Source organism: Rhineura floridana, chromosome 6 (assembly GCF_030035675.1).
Source record: "Rhineura floridana isolate rRhiFlo1 chromosome 6, rRhiFlo1.hap2, whole genome shotgun sequence".
NCBI lineage: Eukaryota > Metazoa > Chordata > Lepidosauria > Squamata > Rhineuridae > Rhineura > Rhineura floridana.
In genome coordinates, this window is record NC_084485.1 from 64,994,349 (window position 1) to 65,017,305 (window position 22,957).

General features: G+C 42.0%; 1 protein-coding gene across 6 annotated transcripts in view; it reads right to left on the reverse strand.

The window, feature by feature from the left end:
* The window catches only part of SRGAP2 (SLIT-ROBO Rho GTPase activating protein 2), a 332,663-nt gene that overhangs the window by 134,402 nt on the left and 175,304 nt on the right, over nucleotides 1-22,957 (reverse strand). For all 6 annotated transcript variants that reach the window (XM_061632118.1, XM_061632116.1, XM_061632117.1 and 3 more), the window contains exon 5: nucleotides 4,710-4,772. In XM_061632118.1, coding sequence (XP_061488102.1) covers nucleotides 4,710-4,772 — 63 coding nt within the window. The remainder of the gene's footprint in view (nucleotides 1-4,709; nucleotides 4,773-22,957) is intronic.

Sequence of the window (22,957 nt, forward strand, 5' to 3'; positions counted from 1 at the left end):
AATATACAACCCAAAAGGCACTGTAACTGTACAACCACAGTGGCTAGGTGGATTGCTTTAGCAGGTAGTGACACACCTGAAGAGGATAAGAGTTTCTAATTGAAAGTAGCATTGGAGTGAATTTCTAAAAGAACAGATTCTTCCCATCAGTTAACAGATTCTTCCCATCAGTTAACAGATTGTTATTCAGCATTGAGTTTACGTTTAAGATGAATCATCTCTCTGCCTGAAATAATTGGCAAGTACCCATAACTATTTAAAATTCCAATAAGTTAAAGCCATTCTTTTATCCAGGGATACATGAAGTCTATGTCTTCCCCCCCCCCAATAATTCATTTCTTTTTGAGATGATTTGCTCATTTCCAAAATATAATGGCTGACTAAAGCTTTCTATGTAAACAGGGCACGTTGCTCTTTCACAGATAAGTGTCTAGATTTCCAGCATCAATTTTAAAAGGTTAGAATTTCACTGGATGGGAAAAAGAGCAGCAAGTGCTACAAAAAAACCCAAATAACAGGATAAATGAGCACTGGCCTTCAAATGGCTGAGTCACATAATCCACAAGGGGGCCATAACCTGCTAAAATGGGCTGTACCAGGAACACCTCTACCATTAAAGGTTTTTTCTTTGCTACTGACCATTACAGAAGAAGTTGGATTGCACAGGAAAAATCATGCATGGTATAGGGTGAGAAACCTAAAATGACTGCCTGTTGGCACAAGCATATACGACAACACATGATGCAAATTCAGCTAGGCTACCCAGATGTGATGTGGGCTGGACTGGATAAGGTAGGGAAGGATCAGGATGTCAGAGGGAGAGAGAAAAGGATGCTGGTCCCATGATGAAGGTTTTGGTTAAAGAAAGCCCTCTTACCTGGAAAGATTAATTACCACTGGCTTAGCAGATAGGAGTAAACCTCTCTTTCACTGGTCCCAGCTCAAATCATAGAACCTTTTCTTAACTTCTAGAGGTAGACTGACACCTCACCACTTTGCTACTAGCAACAACTCTTCCCTATCTATTTTTGCCACTTGATGTTGATAGGATATGTGGAATAAATGTTCATTCCCTTGAACTATGGTGTGATTATTTCATAGAATTGTAAGAACTGAATTAAAGGCCAACAATTGTTTAATCCCAGCCTTGACTTTATGGAATAGATACTCCATCTAAATTATCTTTGAAGGTTCAGAAATAGCAACTGCGGTCTGAACAAATGCAACTGTCCCTGCACTGTTTTTAAAACAGTTACATCAAAATAACCTTGGGTGATCTATTATGGGACACTGCCAGGATAAAGCCATGTTACAAGGACACACACAGTTCCCTGTAATTTGATATCCAAATTTATACAAGATGGTATTAGCATGATTTTCAGATTCTAGAAATGCTGGGCAGCCTTAAATGTGTGAGTAAATGGTATTTTAATACCTATTTATATAGTATAATTAAGTTAAGATTCAATTTGGAATAGAAGAAAAAGACCGATGCAAGAAACTGAAAAATGAAGTGAGCAATGCAAACAAAAGGCCTAATGCCAGCATGTTCCTAAAATGGCATAGCATTTTATTATGATTTCCACTGTTTGTCAGAATCCGGTATTTAGATGTTGGTTACGAGCAAAAGAAATATGCAATATCAGCATAATGGGCTATTATCTGCTTTGGAATACAACTCCCCTTATCTTCACATTACTAGTTGCTCTGCACTTGAAAGAATTTCAAAAGTGAATTGCAGTGATGTACTGGAAGCTAACTCCTGTGACAAAATCTATTTAATATTGAAAAAACAGTCATTATTTTACTGTGATGGATGCCTTTTCCCAGGTATAACGGACTGGACAAAAAAATGATACAGCTAAGCAATATTCCTTCAAAAGACCTACAGACTGGTGATATCCCACCATCCAATTTAGCAATATTTTCAATTATCAGTGTAGTTCTACCAAGAAAGTACGTAAGTCCCAGTCAATCTCACATAAAATAATACTAAGCACCCAACAGCCACAGTAACCAAGTGAGACATTTAGCAGCCACTATCCACATTTAATAATCAATTCTCTGAAACTCCTCACAGTCACACCACATTGCTGCTTAGCAATCACAATGACCCAATGGCACTGTTGCAAATCAGCATAAACTCTTTCCTATAGGAAGATGTTTGTGGATTTAGTAAGGCTAACTATTCCCATTTTCCAGGAAGCAAGCTAAAAACCACAAGCAGGACGCACCCTACAGTTTCCTGCAGAATGCTGCTGCTATGCCGCCACACCAGCCTAGAATTCAAAATGCTAAACATCTGCAGCTGGAATTTAGTTAAGTACTAAACATTCCACTGTACCACACCAAGCAGAAAAGGCCCTGAAAGACAGCTTTAAAAAACTAGTTCCAAACATTTGGCCACAATAAGATGTATGTTCTATTCCTGTGCAATTTGCTGATTCACATCGGTTCAGCAAAATCATTCGGGACCTACACTTAGTGCTTAATAACCCCTGCTCCAAGTCAGGGTCAATGCTCTTTGGTCACAGACCATTCCTAAAACATCTTTTCACAAGGTGTGTGGAGAAAATATTTTGGCAATGCAACAATCCTTGTTGACTAGGTAAAATTCAAGAGCATCCTGGCATTTTGAGCAGTAGCCTCAAAGAAAACATTTGCAGGGCTCTTTCTAAAAATAGAAGCAATTTGGTTACAGTTGCTGCACAGGCAGATTTGATCAACACCAAACATATCCCATTCAGCTGTGTAAGAAGAAATGCCTCAGAGTTGCATAGGAACTCCTATCATTACTTTTCTTCTTCCTCCCAAGGCAATGCCTCTTCCTTATTGCTTATACTAACTATACTGCTGAGCAGAAAGACATAAAAACTGGAAGCTGTAAGCATAATAGCTAAGAATATGAACTGTGAGCCTGAAGATACTGGCTCAGATCTTGCCTCACCAATGAGTTCATCAGCTGGCCGTAAGCCACGTGAAAGGGGGGATACAGCCTAACATTCAGGGTATAGTCTGAAGACACACCAGGCCCACCACTTTGCTGAAGCTAAGCACATCCAGATCTGCCTAGTACCTGGATAGATGACTGCCTGGGAAGCCCATGTGCGCTGCCTTGTGATCCGTGTTGGCAGGATATAAATGTAAGGAAATAAGCAAGTCAGGGGTGGGCAGACCCTGGCTTGCAAGATCTACTTTGTTTGTTTACAAAAACCTTAGATCCACCAATCAGAACCAGGTACAAAATAGTAGGTGGGGGAGGGAGAATTTTGCTCTTAGAATTAAGAAAAGGGTACTTCTGAGAAAATCCTCAGCCCAGGAATTTGTTTTTAGAACAAGAGCTGAGTTCACAATCATGCCTAACAAATATCCACTTCTGTTTTTCTCTGTTTCCCCCACCTGGCTTCTCAGCAGCTTGATTTGCTGAAAGGATAGGTAGCTTGAAACTTTGGTGATCTACTATAAATCACTGTCTACCAGTGCATCCCAATTTATCTTCTGCCCACTCCAGTCTAAGTAATCCATCAGAAACTGCTGAAAGATGACCGCATGTGTGACACTAGCTGATGTGGAGACAAATGAACCCTTAATAATACAGCTGATGCTGTATGACCCATTGATTGTGTGGCAGAGAAAATGAAAGAACAGGGCAGGCACTGGTACTTTTGCATGCTGTTATTCCTTGATCCACCTTTCTGCTCCTTGCAGCTGCTGATTTGCTAACAGCTTCAAGTTAAGGGGCAGAATGTAAGCAAGAGCGGGGCTCTACCTACACATGTGTGAGACAGCAAACTGCATTGGCAAAGCATTAGGAGTCACCCGAACCTGTCAGGTTTCATCTATGACGATATCAGCGTGGCATACAAAGGCTAAAGATATAATACAATTAAAGATAAAACAACATTCTAAAAGAAGCTGTTAAAAACAGGCAGAGGAGACTAGGTATCAAAAACTGTAAAACAGGAGTGCCAGCCATGTCAACCAGAACCTAATCACAGGACATGCAGGAATCTCAGGTCTCGGGGGGGGGGGGGTCCTGCTGGTCTATGACCAAAATAAACAATTCATTCATTCATTCATTAGCACTGAACTAACAGCAGACTGCGTCTTCACAGTTTTTAGGGGTTTCCCCCCACCCTGGGAGCCAGGTACAGAACTATAGCTGATGAAGCATGTTGAGTTGTAATAAATAATGCTTCAATATATTTAGAAATTTAAAACCTGCTGCCCCTAGCCTTCTAAGAACCCAAATCTAAAGAAATTATATACAAGCATCTACTATAAATTATAATTTAGAGGAAAATTTATTGCATGGCATGGTTTGTGCATAGTGTATTCCTACATGTGGAATGAACAAGACCTATTGTACATGGCATGCTTGCAGCCAAAGCTGATTTCAGAGCTGCAGTTATAGTACTGTGAACAGTCCCACGGCTGCACCTCAAGACTCCACTACTATTCATGGCTCAATGTGGAAGGTAATCAGATGATAGGAGAAAAAGCAATAGAGATGAAGGCAGAGAATAAAAATGGGACAAAGAGAAAAAATCTACAGTACATAACACACTAGAAAATACACACTGCTACAGTACAGACTGCAGCCATTTATCACTTCCAGTGCTTGATTGCTGCTGTAGCAGCAGGCAAGGGAAAGTCAAACATTTCCTTCCTACTTTCTGAAAAGGTGCCAAGAAGGCAACTTGATTTACCGTGTAGAGCTCATTCAGGACCTTCATCAAGTCTTCTTGGAGCTGCTGGCCCACTTCTTTGCTCTGGAATACGAAAGAAACAAAATGAGATTAACTGGAAGAAAAGGAAGGAGAACAAGGGGAAAGTGGTGGTGGATGCAAACATGCCGTAATGCTCACAAATAAATTTAGACACAATTGGCCACCATTATTCAAATTGGCAAACCCAATAAAAACTCAGCTTAGCTCCAATTACATTCAAATTAAACAATCTGTTTTAGCAAAATGCAATAGGCTATGCACAAAGCCAGCCAAATGCTGGTAGCGTCTGGTCAAAGCAAACATTCATCTCTGGAGAAGAAACTCTGGTTGCTGTCAAAAGCAGTACATGGTTTTACTAGTGTCCCCCTCTTCTTTTGCAAACTGAAATTATGTGAAAAAACAAACTGGAATTATGGGGACAGTGCAGTCAGGTAAAGTGGTGACCCTGGCAATTAACAGATTTCAGGCCTTATTTCAAAAGATCTCAAGCCTCAAGTGTTCCGAAAGTATCAGTTTTGTCTCTGTAACATTAAGGGGGCAGATGGCAGCCTCCTGTATTCTTAGCTGAGGGCTGCAACTGATAACTCAGACCATAAAAGCTAGCAATCCAATGATGGTCTGATGCTAACTCCGGCCAACCACATTGATATTCCAAAAAGAGAACATAGGATGGATTAATCAGCCAATCAACCTATAAGACCATTTCTAAGCCCATTTTGGCTCTAATAAGGAGCCTCCCCCCCAAAAAAAAATGGTTTAAAAATACACTCAAAACTAACAATGACTAAAACAGGTTAACACGTTTTAAACAAAATTTAAACAAAAAATATAAAGCAAGGAGTACCAGATGACAGAGAAGCTAAAACTTAAATATCATAATTAAACAACATTGAAAGTCAGATGAAATAAGAAAAAAATTATTGCCCTCCCCCCAAAAAACCTATCAGGTCCAACTTCTTTTGGAAGGGAATTCCAAAACCAGAGTGCTGCTACAGAACGCCAACCAAATTTCTTTAGGCAATGAGATAAAAAGCAAAGCAAAATTTACTGAGACTACAGACGATATGGGGATGGGAAGCATTATTTCACATATTTTAAGAACATAAGAGCAGCTATTCTGGATCAGACCAAAGTCCTATTTGGTCTCATATTTTGTTCTCATAGTGGCCAACCAGATGCCTATGGGAAGCCCAAAAGCAGGACACGATCATGATAGCCAATTCTTGTGCATGTTCCCTAGTAGCTGGTATGCAGAGGCACGCTACTTCCAGTGCTTGAAGTAATATAGCCATCATGACTAATATCCTGGCCAAATCATTTAGGGCTTTATAGGTAAGAACCAACACCATGAATTGAGCCTGAAAATTAATCTGTTTGTTGAAAAATATTGTAAGATCAGTGTAATATGGTCTGAAAAGTACATACCAGAAAGCATACTGGTCATTGTGTTTTGCACCAGCTGCAGTTTCTGAATGCTCTTCAAGGGCAGCCCCACATAGTACATGTTGCATAAAGCTAATCTGGAAGTGACCAAGGCATGTGTCACTGTGGCCTGATCCATATTTCCCAGGAAGGAGTGCACTTGGCACACCACAGCAGCCACCTGGGTATCAAGATGCAATGCTGGATCCAGGAGCATCCCAAACTGAACCTGATCTTTTAGAGTAGGTGTAGCTAACCCTTTTAGCCCAAAGGCTGCATGTTGGCCAACCCTTTGAAGGAGGCATAGCAGCAGTGGTGTGGCCAAAGCAAAAGTAGGTGGGACTACCCCACACTTGCAGGCTTCCATAAACATCCAATCAACCACTGTGAGAACAGAATGTTGGACTAGATTGGCCTTTGGTCTGATCTAGCAGGGCTCTCATGTTTATGTTGGCCACCATGTCTCCTTTGGGAGGAGGGCAAGATATAAATTAAACAACAACAGTCTTGAATAAAGGTGACTAGACTTTTGGGGATGGGAGGGAGAATGGGTCATGCTCATGTTAATATTCATGTAAACAAACACTTAAGAAAAGCCTATGTACCTCCTTCTTTCACACTTTAAATTCTGTCTCTAGGTTGGCCATCACAAACATGTTCATCATTCGATGACTGCTGCAGAAAATGATGAGTATGTGTGTGAATAGTCCATCAAGTATTTAACACCAAATAGAACTTTCATTATCTAATTACATAATCAGTAGTGCAATATTTTTCAATAAAATCCATTCATGCACCCAGCTGCCAGTCATCTAGTGTCCAATAACCAAATGGCATATACAATGGAAGCAATTTGCTTTAGAGTAAACAGTGCATGAGTGGTGTGCTTTGTTGGAAGTGCAGCAAGAGCAACTATTTGGTTTTCTTTGCATTCCTAAGGGGAGATAGAGAGAGGGCCCTCCAATTGCCTAGGCTGCCTATCCTTATCTGTGTTCCTTTACCTGTCTTCCTTCCACTTGTCTCTCTCTAGCGTGGGGGCAATGACCAAGTCTGGCAATTGCACCTCCAACTTAGTTAGCCAGAACTAGAGCCTTTCCTAGCAAGTATGTATTTCTATTAATGAAGTAGTCTTTTCTTATTTTACTAAGTCTAAAGTCCTAGTGATTCAAGGCAAGGAAAAAGCTTGCTTTCTCTCAGATAAACCACACAGAAGTCTGCACAGAAACGCTGAGCAAGCTGTACTTAGCTAAGCTCTGCTAATTTATCCATACTCTTAACATGCTTTAAGTCTGGCGGGTAAAGATTAGCATGTCAGGGAGGGAGGAGAATAGAAATAATATTTCCCCTTAGCTTTATGTAAACCAGTTATCATTTGAGAGGAATAAACTGGTGTTAAATAATGGCTTTTCTATAGGCCACCAGACACCTATGGCGAGTGCTGTTGCACTCAAGTCCTGCTTGCAGGCTTCTCATCGGCACTGTGAGAATGCTGGACTAGGTGGACCTTTGGTCTGGTCCAGCAGGGCTCTTCCCATGCTTCACTGAATATGACCACCAAACCTGAGAAAGGAAGTTTTGCTCTGTCATAACCTGTGTAAACGATGTTTACTCTTATTTTAGAATCCAATCTCAGTGCCAAGGCAGAAGACAAAAGAAACCCCACCCAATGAACTCCATATTCATATTCATACACAACCAAGTCTGCACTGATATACAACACTCCAGAGTAAGAGACACTTGGGTAACTGGGCTGCCCAGTTAAACCCCATGCAGTGTGACTCATGAATTTGCTTGCTTTAGTACAAATTATTAGCATCAGAAACAAAGAAAGAAAAGCTGCAAACAAATGTGATGGTCTGTCAAACCTGGCTGCAGCTGGACCCATTTGCTATTTGCTTTAAAGGTATCTATTTATTCATTTAAAATTGGCTCATAGCAACAGCAAGATTTTTTTGGAGGGGAGGGGCTACATAACCACACTGAAAGAGATATGCCACTCTTATCAAATAGTTTACAACAGTTAAGCAAAGAAGCACAGACTGCTTCTATGGACAATCTCATCATTACATCTTCTGCCTTCACTGCCCCTCAGCCTATCCAGCAGAGGAAAGCTAAACTCTGCTTTTCACTTGTGAGTTGCTGCAAAGATATTTTCTTCCAGATTCTGAGTTCCCTTCTCTCCACCATCTTTCCTAGAATGGGTTGACTATCTGCAATCCCATTAAGGTGAGTATTTACGTTGGTCCTGACCATGTGAATCGTTTTTAAAAAAGGAAATAAATATTAGTTCAACACACTGAGGACAAGTCCTTGTCCGTTGTACAGCTGTTTACCATTGTGAAGCAGTGTTTTCACTTTCTAAACAGAAAAGTAGTGGTGTCAGGGACCAAGAGAAGTCTCTTTACATTTGTTGCACAACAGCATGTAATAGTTGCACAATTATGCAATCACATGGCTCAATGTATCACACTGGGAAGAGAATAAAACCAATAAAATGACAATTAAATCCAGGCAGATATTTCCTTTCTTCCCAACAACAGTTCTGAGAAGGGATGTATCAAACAGTATCCCTGTTTATTTGAACAGGCTGCTGAAATGACTGTGACTTACTGCTTTGGCCATGGCTCCCTATGGAGACTGGTATTGTACTTCATAAGCCAAGTGAAACTCTACACTGTTTAAAATGAAAGGGGCCTTTGGAAACCCAAAGCATTGCTAATACAGAGGTACAGTTAACAATCGTAGTCTTGTATCACTCACCCAAGATTACTATGGCGTGTAAAGAGAGCTGGAACAGTGGCTCTCTGATCTACAGAATGCCCTACATTACACCCTTTAAAAAAATGTAATTAGCCACCTTAAAGCATGACAGAGGAGGAAACTGGGCATGTCACAGGGAAATTCCCCGATTAAAGACTTGACCGGGAGGACAAAGGTACAATTATTTATCATGTGAAACCTGGTATGGGTCTCACCCCTGTTCCCATTTCCCCAAAGCTGACTCTTTCCCTACAGTACGATATAACAGAGAAGACATTTGGGGGAGGAGAGGCAAAAGGAACAAAAGCAAAATAAGGAACTGCATCATAAGTAAATACAGTACATTTTTTCCAATGTTTTATTTTAAAGAGCAATTTTCTCAACAGTTTACCAGAAAATTGACTAACTAAGGAAAAGAACTTGGGCCTGCAGTGGACAGTTCAATGAAAATGCCAATGTGTGGTAGCTGTGAAAAAGGTGAATTCCATGCCAGGGATTATTAGGAAAGGGACTGAACATAAAAACAAGAATCATAATGACTTCATAGAAATATACGGTGTGACCATGTTTGTAGTAACTGCACAAAGGTTTGATTGCCCTTACTCATAAACGATAATGTAAGAGCTGGGAAAAAAGAGAAGAAACAGGAAGCTAGGATGATGAATACATTTGGAGTGTCTTCTCTGTGGTAAGGAAAGCCGAAAGACTTTTTTGTTTAAAACAATACAATGAAGGGAAGGGTTCATGGAGGAGAGCCATCAACAGCCATTACAACCTGCTTCCCAAAGGCACTGGCTTAGGTAGCTTTTTAAAAGTGTTTAGATGAATTCATGGAGGAGAGCCATCAACAGCCATTACAACCTGCTTCCCAAAGGCATTTGATTAATCACTATGAAACAGGATGCTGGAGGTAAAACAGCCTTCACCAATGCATGTGTGTGTGTGGGGAGAAAAACCCTTTCCAATAGCAAGCAATATATTTTCCATTTAGAGGAAAATGACTGATGGAAGTTTTAGTCCAAAACATCTGGAGGGCATTAGGTTGGCAAAGGCTGACCTAGATGGGCATATAGTCTGACCTGAAAGGATTCCTCTTAGTTCTCTAAGAGGGATTCATTTGCTCTTTCACACACACTTTTTAGCCTATAAGAGGCAGCTTCAGACTTTAGCGTTTGTTACCCTTAGCTAAATAGAAATACTTTGAGGGCAGTGTTCTACACTTTAACCCTGCCAGTTATTGTTTGTTAGTTTTCAATGCAATAGTTCTGATGTTATCTTAATGATTAATTTTACCATATTATTGTTTGAGTCTTGGGTATGACTTATGGAGAGCCAGGATATAAATATTTATAACAAACAAGCAAACAAATTTCACTCTCCTCCTCTCTCACAACAGAATCCTGTCTTATCATTATACCAAGATTTTGTCTGTTTTCATCAGACAGGACAAAAAAATTCAAGCAATAAAACAATCTGTTGCATTATGCATTTATGTTTAAGGCTTAATTTCTTACAGTGCTATTATTCTGCTAAGCCCATAGGCAATTTTCAACTAAAACATGTAGGTCAATTAGAATTATTGCTTGCATGACTGTTTTTAACTAGAAATCCCGTTTGTATTTACTTCTGTCTAGATATAATCCATCCTGAACAGCCATAACTGCCTAATTATATCTGTACCTGCGTGCATGGATAGATACATAAACACACACACCACCATGCCAAATGTTACCCAGAAGAAAACATCTCAGATGTGCAGCTTTTGCACTTAAGTCTTATTTCCACTATCTGCAATTGTATAGCTGCATTTACTTAAACTATGAGGGCAAAGCCAAACAGAATCCTACTATTTTCATGAGTATAAAAATAAAGATTAAACTAATAGTTAGAAGTGTGTGCATGTGTGTGTGTGTGTGTGTGCACGTGTGTGTGAGAGAAAAGGCGAGAGAGAGAGAGATTTAAGAGGGTAATTAACCACAAACTTACTTTCATAGAGTACTACACACATATCACACTGATAATAATTTATTCTAAACTAGGAACAGTAACTCAGTTTACTTCAGCAAAAAGCAAAGAGGATCTTACCCAGCTTAAACATTTAATTCATTCACATTATATTGAATCAGCACTACTCATGCATTTAAAGTTACAGCTGTGTCATGATTTTTAAGATGGAATCCAATTTTCTAATTTTTTATATTTCAGTTACAGCTTGGGAAATTATAAAGTTTCCTCTCTGGAAACTGTCATTAATAGTGGCAATTTTCAAACAAAACCTATTACTTACACACAGTGACTATATGTATCTGCCTGCCTAAAGCATGTACATTTTTTCATTTCTTCTAATAGCCAACTCAGGTGGCTCAGTGAACATATAAAAAAAGCCCTGCTGGATCAGAGCAAATCCCTAACTAGTTCAGAATTCTGTTCCCACAGTGGCTACCCCAAGATGCATAGGAAGTCCACAGTGTCTATCTGGAAGTAATAGATAAGGATCTATGACCTTCCAGGACTAACAGATTGTTAATGGCATTGATCCTAAATAGGTATAAAATGCAACCCTATTTATTGCCAGACATCTAGCTGAACACTACACACTACATTTGCTGCTTAATCTGCTCCTTGCTTTTGTTGGGGGACACATACACAGTGCTACAATAAAGTCACAGCTAAATTGAAATAATTGTTTGGAAGGTAACAAAAACACTGCCCTCCCAATGTGGTATATTCCCTATATATGGAAGGCATCAGGATGGCTTGTACAAGCCAATCAATTAGCTATATTGTTGAGAGCAACTGCAAGGGAAAAAAGGGGGGATGGGCAGAGGGAGAACAACCTAGCAAGGGAATCTGCTCCAGCAGGGCTCTTAAGGGGAGAAAAGGAACTGACCTGCTTAAACCCCTCACAGTTAATAGCAGGAGTTGCCAATGTGGGGCAAATCCAATCATTCCTGGTAAGTGGCTACGCTGGCTGTGGCTGATGGGAATTTGAGACCAACAGCATGCGGGCTGCCCCTGATTTATAGTAAGCATCCTTATCCATGCCATAGGGGGGAAGCTCCTCCCTGCCCTACACTGCAATGTTAGGTGGACTAGAAGAAAGACAAGGGACAACTTGACCCCTTCCCTCATCTCCCCACCTCCCATTATAAATACTCTGATTTGTGCCGACAGCCACCAAAACCTGAGTTCTGTAGTGCCATAAAAAGATGTCTTATCCTATTACTGCTTCCTGAATCTCCCCACCCTCAAGTGGCTGGTACATTATGACTATTCCAAGGTGGATCATTAAGGTGTGCTCCTTTTAGGTGCTGGGGATACATTGCAACATGTTGGTTTCAGGTCCCACTTGTCCAAAATAAAAGGATTTCAGAATGCCACCCCCCAAAATGAGACTAATAATTACAATTGAATATTGTCACAAACAGAAAGGAACATTAAATCCATAATTCCTTTTTGCAGGCTTTAAAAAAAGTAGCAGTGAAGGCAGCTAGCATGAACTCGTTGCACCATGTTTGACAAGCCCACAGAGATAGCTGGTTGATAGCTCTTTTTTAGAAATGCTTCATCATCCTATCCAAAGCAGAAAAGTTGAAATATGAAAAGCTGCCCCAAACCAAGAAGAATCTGGACTGACAAGGACTAGAAAATGAAACTGCACTTTATTGTGAACTGAAAAAAGAAGATGGGAATTAACAAAGAGGAGTACTTGAGGTCCAATGTTGATGGAAGTTCCTTATTAATGTTGCTAGAAGTGAGGGGGAAGATTGGGATACTCACAGCTTGGCACAGGGCATCAGCTGCCATATCTGACTGTAATACAGCATTTGCTGCTTTGATTATACATCCAATGGGGGGCAACATGTTTGTGAGAGCATAGAAAAGGGGTTTACTTTGGGCCATTTGTGCTTTTCCTTTACTCCAACAAGGCTGGTTAGTCTGTCCACCATCATGTTACAGAAATATGAGTCACTTCAACAATATGATCCACCCACTTTGTGTGACTGTTACACAGAGCAAAAGAAACAAAGCAGAAAAGGCAACACAATTCTACCACCCATTGGCCACAACAACAGATTATGTCTGCTTTCAAAGTAATTTATTAAGATTCCTAAGGGAGGGCAGCACAGGACAGGGCTGACAGTGGCAAGTTTGCCAAGCCTGCTATAACATGCTCTTTGGCATAATGTTTGATTGAAAGCTATTTCCTGGGCAGAGACTTCAGACAGAGCTACCAAATACTATTTATACTGACATTTTACTAAGTGATCCAAAGCCATTGACGGACGTGTAAAAAGTATGATAAATATTCACTATGTGGGTACTAAGTTTGTTTCTTCTTTAAGTAATATAGCAGCATGGTTGACTTTATATGTAGCCAAAAGTTTGTTACGCTTCTGATAATTTTGGCATGCTCTTCTTTTTAAAGAATGTAATCCTGAAGTTTCAGAGAAAAGTTTGAAAATGCTACTTAAAAGATGAGACCCCGGAAGCCAAATACATAGTAAGGGTTGTATCCAGTGTTATGAGAGTGGAAGGCAACCTCATGGTGGATCTTTACACAAATTGGAAGGCAATTTTAGACTAGCACAGGCAGCGGCAGCGATAAAGAGGGGATAATTTCGATTGTGCAAGCTCCCTTCTGCTCATGCAATGCTGGATACAGATCATGTGACATATATTATGTTTTCAAATGTTATGATTAACGGGTGTCATGCTTGCTGTCACAAGTAATAACAAAGAGTTTTGTGGTACCTTAATACTAACAAAATTCATTATGGTATAACCTTATGTGGACTGCAACAGGAGTGCAACAACATCTGCAGGGCCACAGGTTTCCCATCCCTGTTGTACACAATTAAGAAAGCTCAGAATTTTTCCTCTGGTGGAACATCAGTAAAGTGTAAGCATTCAAGTTAACTGATTAGGAAACTACTCAAGATGGCTATCGTGTGCCAACTCTGGTGCTGCAACAAAGCAAAACACAGAACTAATCTAGAATTCTGTGGCCCAGATTTTACCTCTCATCATTCTGACTATGCAATGCCTCTCCTCAAATACCTGAATTGGTTTCCCATCCACTTCTGCAATGAGCACAAATCTCTACCATCGTATCTTTGCCTGGATCATCCAGCCGGAGGAAATATACTACAATCTGCATCCCCTGTCCTTATGCCTTAGAGCTCTCCACAGCTTTGTCCCCTCTCTGTGCTCATACCCAGTTATATTCCTGTCCATGACAATCACTGCTCCAACTTTTATCTCAGGCATTCTGTTCCCTTACACAGCTTAATGGTTTCTTTGTGGCTGCCTCCTAAAAGACCCTATATGGTGTCACTAGTTGCAAATTGTGATTTAGCCATCAATAGCAGGGCAGACATAATCACAGTTAGCTCCAGAAATAAAGAAGGGTGGGATGCCAACATAAAACGAGAGAAGAGAGGGGAAGAAGTCCACAAGTTTTCCCTGATTGCTAACCAAGGTTAGGCAATCAGACAGCACTCCATCTACATTAAGTAATCAAAAGTCTCATATGATCCAATCCTTTGCTTTGGAATCAAAACATCAAATTGTGAAAAATAAAACAGTAAATTGACTACGGATTTCCTAATACAATTTAGCTCAGATTACAAAAGGCAGAAACATTAACAAGGCAAGTTGGGGGGACAAAATGTAATCTAATTGTAAATGATCTTTCTGATTGATCATCTCTCTGCAGAAAGGTCTTTGAAACTCACTACATTCTTTGTTCCAGAAGAATTCCCACAGCAGATAAATGTAGTAATCCATATTGTTCATTAATCTGCATTTAACAGAGGCCAGTGCTAATTAGACAAAGGAACAAGGAATCTAGCAATGATCAGTTCTTTAAGTTACTAACATGAATTTATTCACTTATTTTGCTTTCATATTAGATTGATAATGTACCCAAAGAAGTTATCTTATCAATTGGATAATGTAGGCTAATCATTAATGTAAGTACTTGGACACTTGTTTATCTTTCATTAAAGATATGAAAATCCTGGAAAGAAACCAAGAGTGGAATAAAATGCATTAGAAGGTAATTCGCTGCATCATACTTTCCTCTATGAATGTGAATTATTATTTTATTCTACCACTTCATTCTGACACATACAACTTTTTAACAAGTGTATTTAATTTGACATGGGTCCTAATCTGGACCTTCATATATTATTGTCTAAGCAGTTTATAAAATAGTTGAAATTATTCTGCAGTGATCCCCCAAACTATTCTTTAATAAATGAAAAAACAAGAAAGAAAGCAGAATTATCAGAATGTTAAAATGCTTTGTATTTTCATGCTCTAGTTCAATATATGTCCCTGATGCTCAAACCACCATCCCTGGGTGGCCAGATGCATTGCTAAGTACTGTAAATAAATCAAGTCTTGAAGCCTGACAAAGGAAAGCATTCTGCTCCTATGGTTGCTAGATTTAAAATAAGAAAAAGAACCAACAGTCCCCAAGTACCTGAGGATTTTTGCAGCAATATTCTTCAATATATTTTCAGCAGAAAAACTGTCCCTGTTGTGAAAAGCATAATCAATTATAATAGTCCTTTTCTTAATTGGAATTATCAAGGCAGACAAATGGCACTCAAACTTGCCCCAAACTTTTCTGACCAAAATGTTCAGTATTGTGCTTCATTTCAGAGTCATTATCTACTGGCCAGTCCAATGTCATTTCAGAACATGGTTAGTTCCATATCATACACTTCTTGTAGGAACTTATACATCATGCAAAAGTGCAGAGGGAGTGATTGTTTAAGGACCAGTGGATCATCATGCTTCTGAGCTGAAAGTGCAAGCTGAAGAGGAAAGAAGAAATGAATAAACGAAAAACAGGCAAACCAACAGATTATGCTAAATTAAAATGAGAGAATAAGCAGCAGGGAAATTCAGACATGAAACATCGTGGCCACAAATGCCGTGTCAGGATTTTCAGATCATTGCAATTCCCAATACAACCAGTGAATGAGGGTCATAGAAAGGGGTTAGAAAGGTCTAACTGAAAACCCATCTGAATTAGAAGGGTATAAAGCAACAAGCAATGCAAAGACAAAAAGGAAACGTCCAATGGAGTTGGTAGAAATCATTTACTGAGTAAAGATGAGATGTCTGGAGAGAGAATGCTATCAGTAAACCATGTCTTGATGTGAAGGAAATGCTCTGTTATTTAAAATAATATAAATCTTGCATGTAAGTTCAGTTGGGGATTTTGGGATTGATTTGTTAAATCCGACCTGTCCAGGGATCAAATTGGAAGGTGGTAGATTCATTGAAGATGAAGTAGACTGCATGTAGACATGGTCTGTAGTTGGGAATTAAGACCTTAAGACTCTGGTACTTCCTTAAACTTATGTACTGAGAGTCAGGGAGTCACATAGCCCAAGGTTATATCTGCCCACTGACTTGCTTTGGTATTCATATCGAGGAGGATCTCACAAAGGAAACACATGCCAGACAGAAGGACATCAAGAGTGCTGCACCAGGATTATAAGTAGTACTGCAAGACTGTGGTAAATTTAGGAACTGTTCAGAGAGAGGGAGAGCTGAAAGCACTGTAAATCTATGCTTCTTTCTGTACCTTTGCTCTAGAGTTACCAGGTCTCTGTTTTTTGGCTGGAGTCTCCGGTTTTTGGGGGCCCTCTCCAGCTCTCCGGCTAGCACCCCTTAATCTCCGGATTCTCAGCTTCATTTAAAAAAAAAAGTTTCTAGGTGGTCTGGTTCCAGAGATATACCCCAATTTTTCAGCCACCCCCACAACTGTTTAATCTATTTAACTGATACGACGCTGAAGTTGGTTCCTAGATCCGAGTTCCTTATTTGCTTGAAAGTTCAAAACACTAAAAAAGAAGAAGAGTTGACAACTACAGCAACTTCAAACCAAACTTAACATGTCTCTGAACCCCAAAATATATGTTGGGGTACCCTGTATGATATATCACTGTGATTGGGGGACGCTCCCCGTCAAGCATAACAATACATTTATGCAATCAAAATCATCAAGCTTCTGATATTATCATAAATACATAATGTCATAAAATCATAAAAAATAAGTAACTGGGGGGGCCCACCCCAAACTCTGCTCTGGGCCAGGACAAATCATATACCCCAGGAAAGGGGAGGGTGTCCTCTATGAGATGCCACTGCATCCCACCTGGCCCAGAGCTTCTGCTGGGCGCAGGGCACAGAGAAGGGCATCTATGCAAAATCAAAGCAGACCAAAACATACAGGAAAAAATAAGTAACTGGGGGTGTCCACCCCAAAATCTGCTCTGGGACAGGACAAACCATATACCCCAGGAAAGGGTGTCCTCTATGAGATGCCACTGCATCCTGCCTGGCCCAGAGCTTCTGCTGGGCACAGGGCATGGAGAAAGACATCTATGCAAAATCAAAGCAGATCAAAATATACAGGAAAAAATAAGTAACTGGGGGTGTCCACCCCAAACTCTGCTCTGGGCCAGGACAAATCATACACCCCATGAAAGGGGAGGGTGTCCTCTATGAGATGCCACTGCTGGGCGCAGGGGAAGGATGAGGGCATCTATGCAGACAGAAAGGGTAGAGAATCTTATTACTCTTACTCATTTCTCAGACCTCTTTCTGAAGTGAAGGTCAAATCTGTAAAGAAGTTTGGAGCAGCCACATTAAAAGATAAGGGCAGGGCATTCCAGGCAGGGGGTTGCCAACCCTGCTTGGATATGGATGCAATTGCAGAGGATCCCTAGTCAAGCTTTACCAACAGTACAATCCAAACTATATCTACTCAGAAGTAAGTCCTGTTGAGTTCTATGGGGGCTTAGTCCCTTAGTACGTGTGTTTAGAATTGCAGCCTTCAAGGGCATCCATCTTTACTCCTGAATGCTCCCATCTAACATCTCCACAACACTAGGCTCCTTTCTTCCTACAGTGACCATCTGGTGACTGGCCTGGCCTGAAGGCACTTAACCCTTCTTGCCAGAAGCAAGTAGGCTAGATTAAATGTTCCCTACCCAGGCTCCATCTTTTAGCTAAGATGTCTAGCTTAATTTCCAGTCAGATTTTGTTTTAATTGTACGCTCCATGCAACTGTGGGTTGATGCTTAATGTATCATGCTTAATGACATCAGTTGGGCCCGCCCCTAAAATCTCAGGTTTTGGGATGCTTCTGACCTGGCAACCCTACTTTGCTCCATTGGAGGGGAATGTTTGTATGCATGTAACCATTCCTAAGAATTAACCTTTTTTATCCTTTTAGTAAACTTTTAATTGTAATTCACAAAACTCTATGGTCTCTTTATTATAATACCATCCCACATCTAAGCCAAGTTCCATGCTACTTTGAGGGGACACGACGAGACAATTTAGGCAATATTGTGAAAAGCAGCCTTGCAGAAAAATAAAATTGTTCACCTGGTGGCAGCACGAATCTAATGGGAAGGTGGGCAAGCAGAGAGGTGCCCTCTGACGTGGTTGGAACTAGCGGCGTCACTAGCGGGAGTGTGGGGGGGTGCGGACCTCCGGTGTGTGCCCTCCCAGGGGCATGGATGAGGTGGCTGGGCTTGCGCGCACGCACACGCGTGTGCACTCGAGGCCAGCCACCCTGTCCATGCCCCTGGGAGGGCGCGCGCCAGAGAGGCACCCAGCCGGAGAAGGCCTGGGAATGCCGGCGCGCCTCCCTCGCCCTGCCGACGCTGCTCCCAGTCTCGCCCGCCCACCCGCCTCTGAGGAGTTGGAGCAGCCTTGCCGGGCAACGGTGCAGGGCAGCTCTGGGTGTCACCACCCTCATGGTGACACCCGGGTGCGGGCCGCACCCTCCGCACCCCGGTAGTGACACCCCTGGTTGGAACTCCCTTCCTCCCAGGGCACAGTTTCCAGGGAAGCTGGAGTGCTGTGACACTAGACTTCTCAGACTGCAGTGGACCCCAAAGTGTCTGGTTCTAATCCAAATACACAAGCAGGGAAAGCATACAGCTGATAAGGCTAGAGGGGAAGTTTCTTCAGAGCATCTACCGAATATGAAGGGAAACTGAAAAAAGCAAGGACACAATCCTCTCACCACTTGATAACTCATTCAAGTACTGCAGTAACAAGGGAGATAGAGACAACAGAAGAGGGAAGCCTTTTTTGCAGCCAGAGGGCCACATTCCCTCATGGATGACCTTCCAGAGGCCACATACCCGTAGTGGACCAGAGGGGAAAGTAGGCAGAGCAAGGGATCTAGCAAGGGATCATTTGTACACTAGGCTACTTTCCAGCCACACAAAGGAAGACATTTCTACACACACAAACCTCTCCATCAAGGCAAGCAAGAGGCATTATCACAGTTCAAGAAGATTCCAGCCAGGTAAAATCACTCCTGGAGGGTAAAGGGTGTGGCCTGGGGAAAACCCAGAGGGCTGGATAGGGAGGCCTAGAAGGCCATATTCAGCCCATGGCCCTGGGTTTCCCTACCCTGGATATATGAGGATTGGTATCACAGGGAGTTAGAATCTGGCAGGCAATCAAGACCCATCTTACTGGAGCAAAACTCGAGCAATTTCAGCTATATATGCATTGCAGGTAACCATTGATTGGAGGTCATGGAAGAATTACACACTAGAACAGAAGAACCTAATATTCATCTTTTTACCAGATTCATATACTTCACATTTTAAAGAAATCAGTTGGCTTGTCTCAAGATTAGTCTCTTGCTTTCTTGCTGCCTTAGTGAAACTTTTTTTCCAGCGAAGAACTTCCTGATGGAATGCCTCTCCTGACATGAACCCACCCCTACACTACGCTCAACATCCAAGGCCTCCTCTGGGTGCCTCCTCCGAGGGAAGCTCAGAGGATGGTAACAAGAGAGAGGGCCTTCTCAGGGGTGGCCCCCAAATTATGGAATGATCTCCCTGACGAGGTGTGCCTGACACCAACACTTTTATCTTTTCGGTGCCAGGTCAATAATAATAATAATAAATAATAATAAATTTAATTTCTTCGTCGCCTATCTGGCCAATGGCCACTCTAGGCGACTTACAAAATTGTTAAAATACAATTGATAAAATACAGTAATACAATATAAAAACAATACATCTGCAGCAACAATATTAAAATTGGGCAGGAGGCATTACAGTTATAACAATTAACCCTCCCCGGATACCCCGAAGGCCTGCTGAAAGAGCCAGGTCTTTAAGGCTTTCCGAAACACATTTAGGGAAGAGGCGTGCCGGAGATCTTGTGGGAGGGAATTCCAAAGAGTGGGGGCCGCCACTGAGAATGCCCTCTCTCTTGTACCCGCCAATCTGGCTGTTTTTGTTGGCGGGATTGAGAGAAGGCCCTGTGTGGCTAATCTTGTCGGGCGGCATAATTGGTGGCGTTGAAGGCGCTCCGTGAGATAAACTGGGCCGGAACCGTGTAGGGATTTAAAGGTCAATACCAACACCTTGAATTGGGCTCGGAAAACAACTGGTAGCCAGTGTAGGTCGAGCAACACTGGTGTGATGTGATCTCGGCGGCGACTATTCATAAGTAGTCGAGCCGCCGCATTTTGTATCAGTTGTAATTTCCGGACCGTTTTCAAGGGTAACCCCACGTAGAGCGCATTACAGTAGTCCAAACGAGAGGTGACCAGGGCGTGTACCACTAGTGGGAGCTGGTGAACAGGAAGGTAGGGTTGCAGCCTTCGTATGAGGTGTAGTTGGTACCAGGCTGCCTGGCTCACTGCCGAAATCTGAGCCTCCATGGACAGCCTGGAATCAAGCACAACCCCAAGGCTGCGGACCTGGTCCTTTAGGGGTAGACTCACCCCGTTGAACTTCAGGTCAATGTCGCCCAACCTTCTCTTGTCCCCCACAAGTAGTACCTCGGTCTTATCAGGGTTCAACTTCAGCTTGTTCCTTCCCATCCATCCACTCACGGATTCCAGGCACTTGGACAAGGTCTCCACAGTCAACTCTGGTGAAGATTTAAACGAGAGATAGAGCTGAGTGTCATCCGCATATTGATGACACTGCAGCCCAAATCTCCTGATGATTGCCCCTAGCGGCTTCATATAGATGTTAAATAGCATGGGAGAGAGGATAGAGCCCTGTGGCACACCACAATTGAGAGGCCAAGGGTCTGACACCTCCTCCCCCAACGCTACCTGTTGGTACCTGTCGGAGAGAAAGGAATGGAACCACTGTAATACAGTGCCTCCAATTCCCAATCCCTCCAGGCGAAGCAGAAGGATACTGTGGTCGACAGTATCAAAAGCCGCTGAGAGATCGAGGAGGACAAGAAAGTTGGATTCTCCCCTATCTAATGCCCTCCTCAAATCATCTACCAGAGCGACCAAGGCTGTTTCAGTTCCGTGACCAGTCCTAAAACCCGATTGGTATGGATCCAAATAATCCGTTTCATCCAAGTGTGCTGACAACTGGTTGGCCACCACTCGCTCAATGACCTTGCCCAGAAATGGTAGATTCGAAATTGGGCGGAAGTTATCGAATACTTGGGGATCCAAGGAGGGCTTCTTTAAGATGGGCTTTACAATTGCCTCCTTGAAGGCTGATGGCATCACACCCTCTTTCAAGGATGCGTTTACCACCGCTTTGATCCCCTCGCCCAATTTCTCTCTGCAGCTTACAAGGAGCCACAAAGGGCAAGGATCAGTAAGACAAGTGGTTGGCTTCACAGATGAAAGCACCTTGTCCACTTCCTCAGAAGGGAGAAGCCGAAACCGATCCCAAATTACCGGCATGCAACTGGCCAACTCTGGTTCATCCACTGTGTCCACTGCGCACAGGATCGAGCTCCGTAAGTGTTCGATTTTATCGGCGAAGTGTTTTGCTAATAAGTCACAGGAGGCCTTTGACTGTTCCAAGGGTTCCTGAGCAACTGGACCGACCAGGCTTTGGACCACCTGGAACAGCCTCCTGGGACAGCACTCCGCAGACGCAATAGAGGCAGCAAAGAAAGCCTACTTTCCTACCTTTATTGCCACTTGGTAGGCAGCTACTGCTGCTCTAACCTGTGTCCGGACATCTTTGGAGCGGGATTTCCGCCACCGGCGCTCTAGTCGTCTCACCTCCTGTCTCAGACTACGCAACCGCGGTGTATACCATGGTGCTAGCTGAGTTCTATTCAGGGGGAGAGGATGTTTCGGAGCCACCCGGTCTAATGCCCTGGTGATCCCCACGTTCCACTCCTTCACCAGGGTTTCGACCAGGCGACCTTCAGCAGGTTCCAATTCCCCAAGCGCAGTCAGGAATCCATCCGGATCCATCAGGCGTCTGGGGCGGACCATTTTAAGTCAAGACTTTCCTCTTCTCCCAGGTATTTTAGCATGTGTTTTTAAATTGCTTTTTTTTTTAAAAAAAATGTGTTTTTAAATTTGTATATTTGTTTTTAATTATTGTAAACCGCCCAGAGAGCTTTGGCTATGGGGCGGTATACAAATGCAATCAATCAATCAATCAATGCCAAAGCAGTCACAAATGTATGCATAACAATACAAACACACACAAACACACACTTCCCCCTCCTCTCATATATGCACTCACTCAATCTTTTACTTGCTAGTATGAATCACATGTAGAGCTGTAGGTCACTGCCACAGTTAACTGGAACAATAACGCTCAGAATGCTACACCAGCTACTCAAGGCTCTCTTTGTTCCCCCCAAACTGGCCTTTTGTCAAATTAATAAAGATTTTGGATCTATGGCCATGCTCACATGGCTGTTCTGCATTTTTCTGAAATTACAGCTGCAGCTTCAAAATATTTAGGGCAATAATAAAAAAACAAGTTAGATACACTGTCAACATTTTATGGCCCGAATAGAACATTCTCTAAACGTAGGATCTCAGGGAGAAGATGCGTCTTGTCGCTTCAAAATAACTACTTTAAAAATCAGTACAGTCTACCCCGTTGCTAAAACTGAAGTCAACAGGATTATTTTCTCTCCATACCATTTTTCATACATTAACAGGGAAATTAGGTAGCTCTTTCCCCCCCCGATATAATCAGCATAGTTAAAATTCTGACTTTCCCCCTTCTAGACTTTAAAAGAGGTAGCAA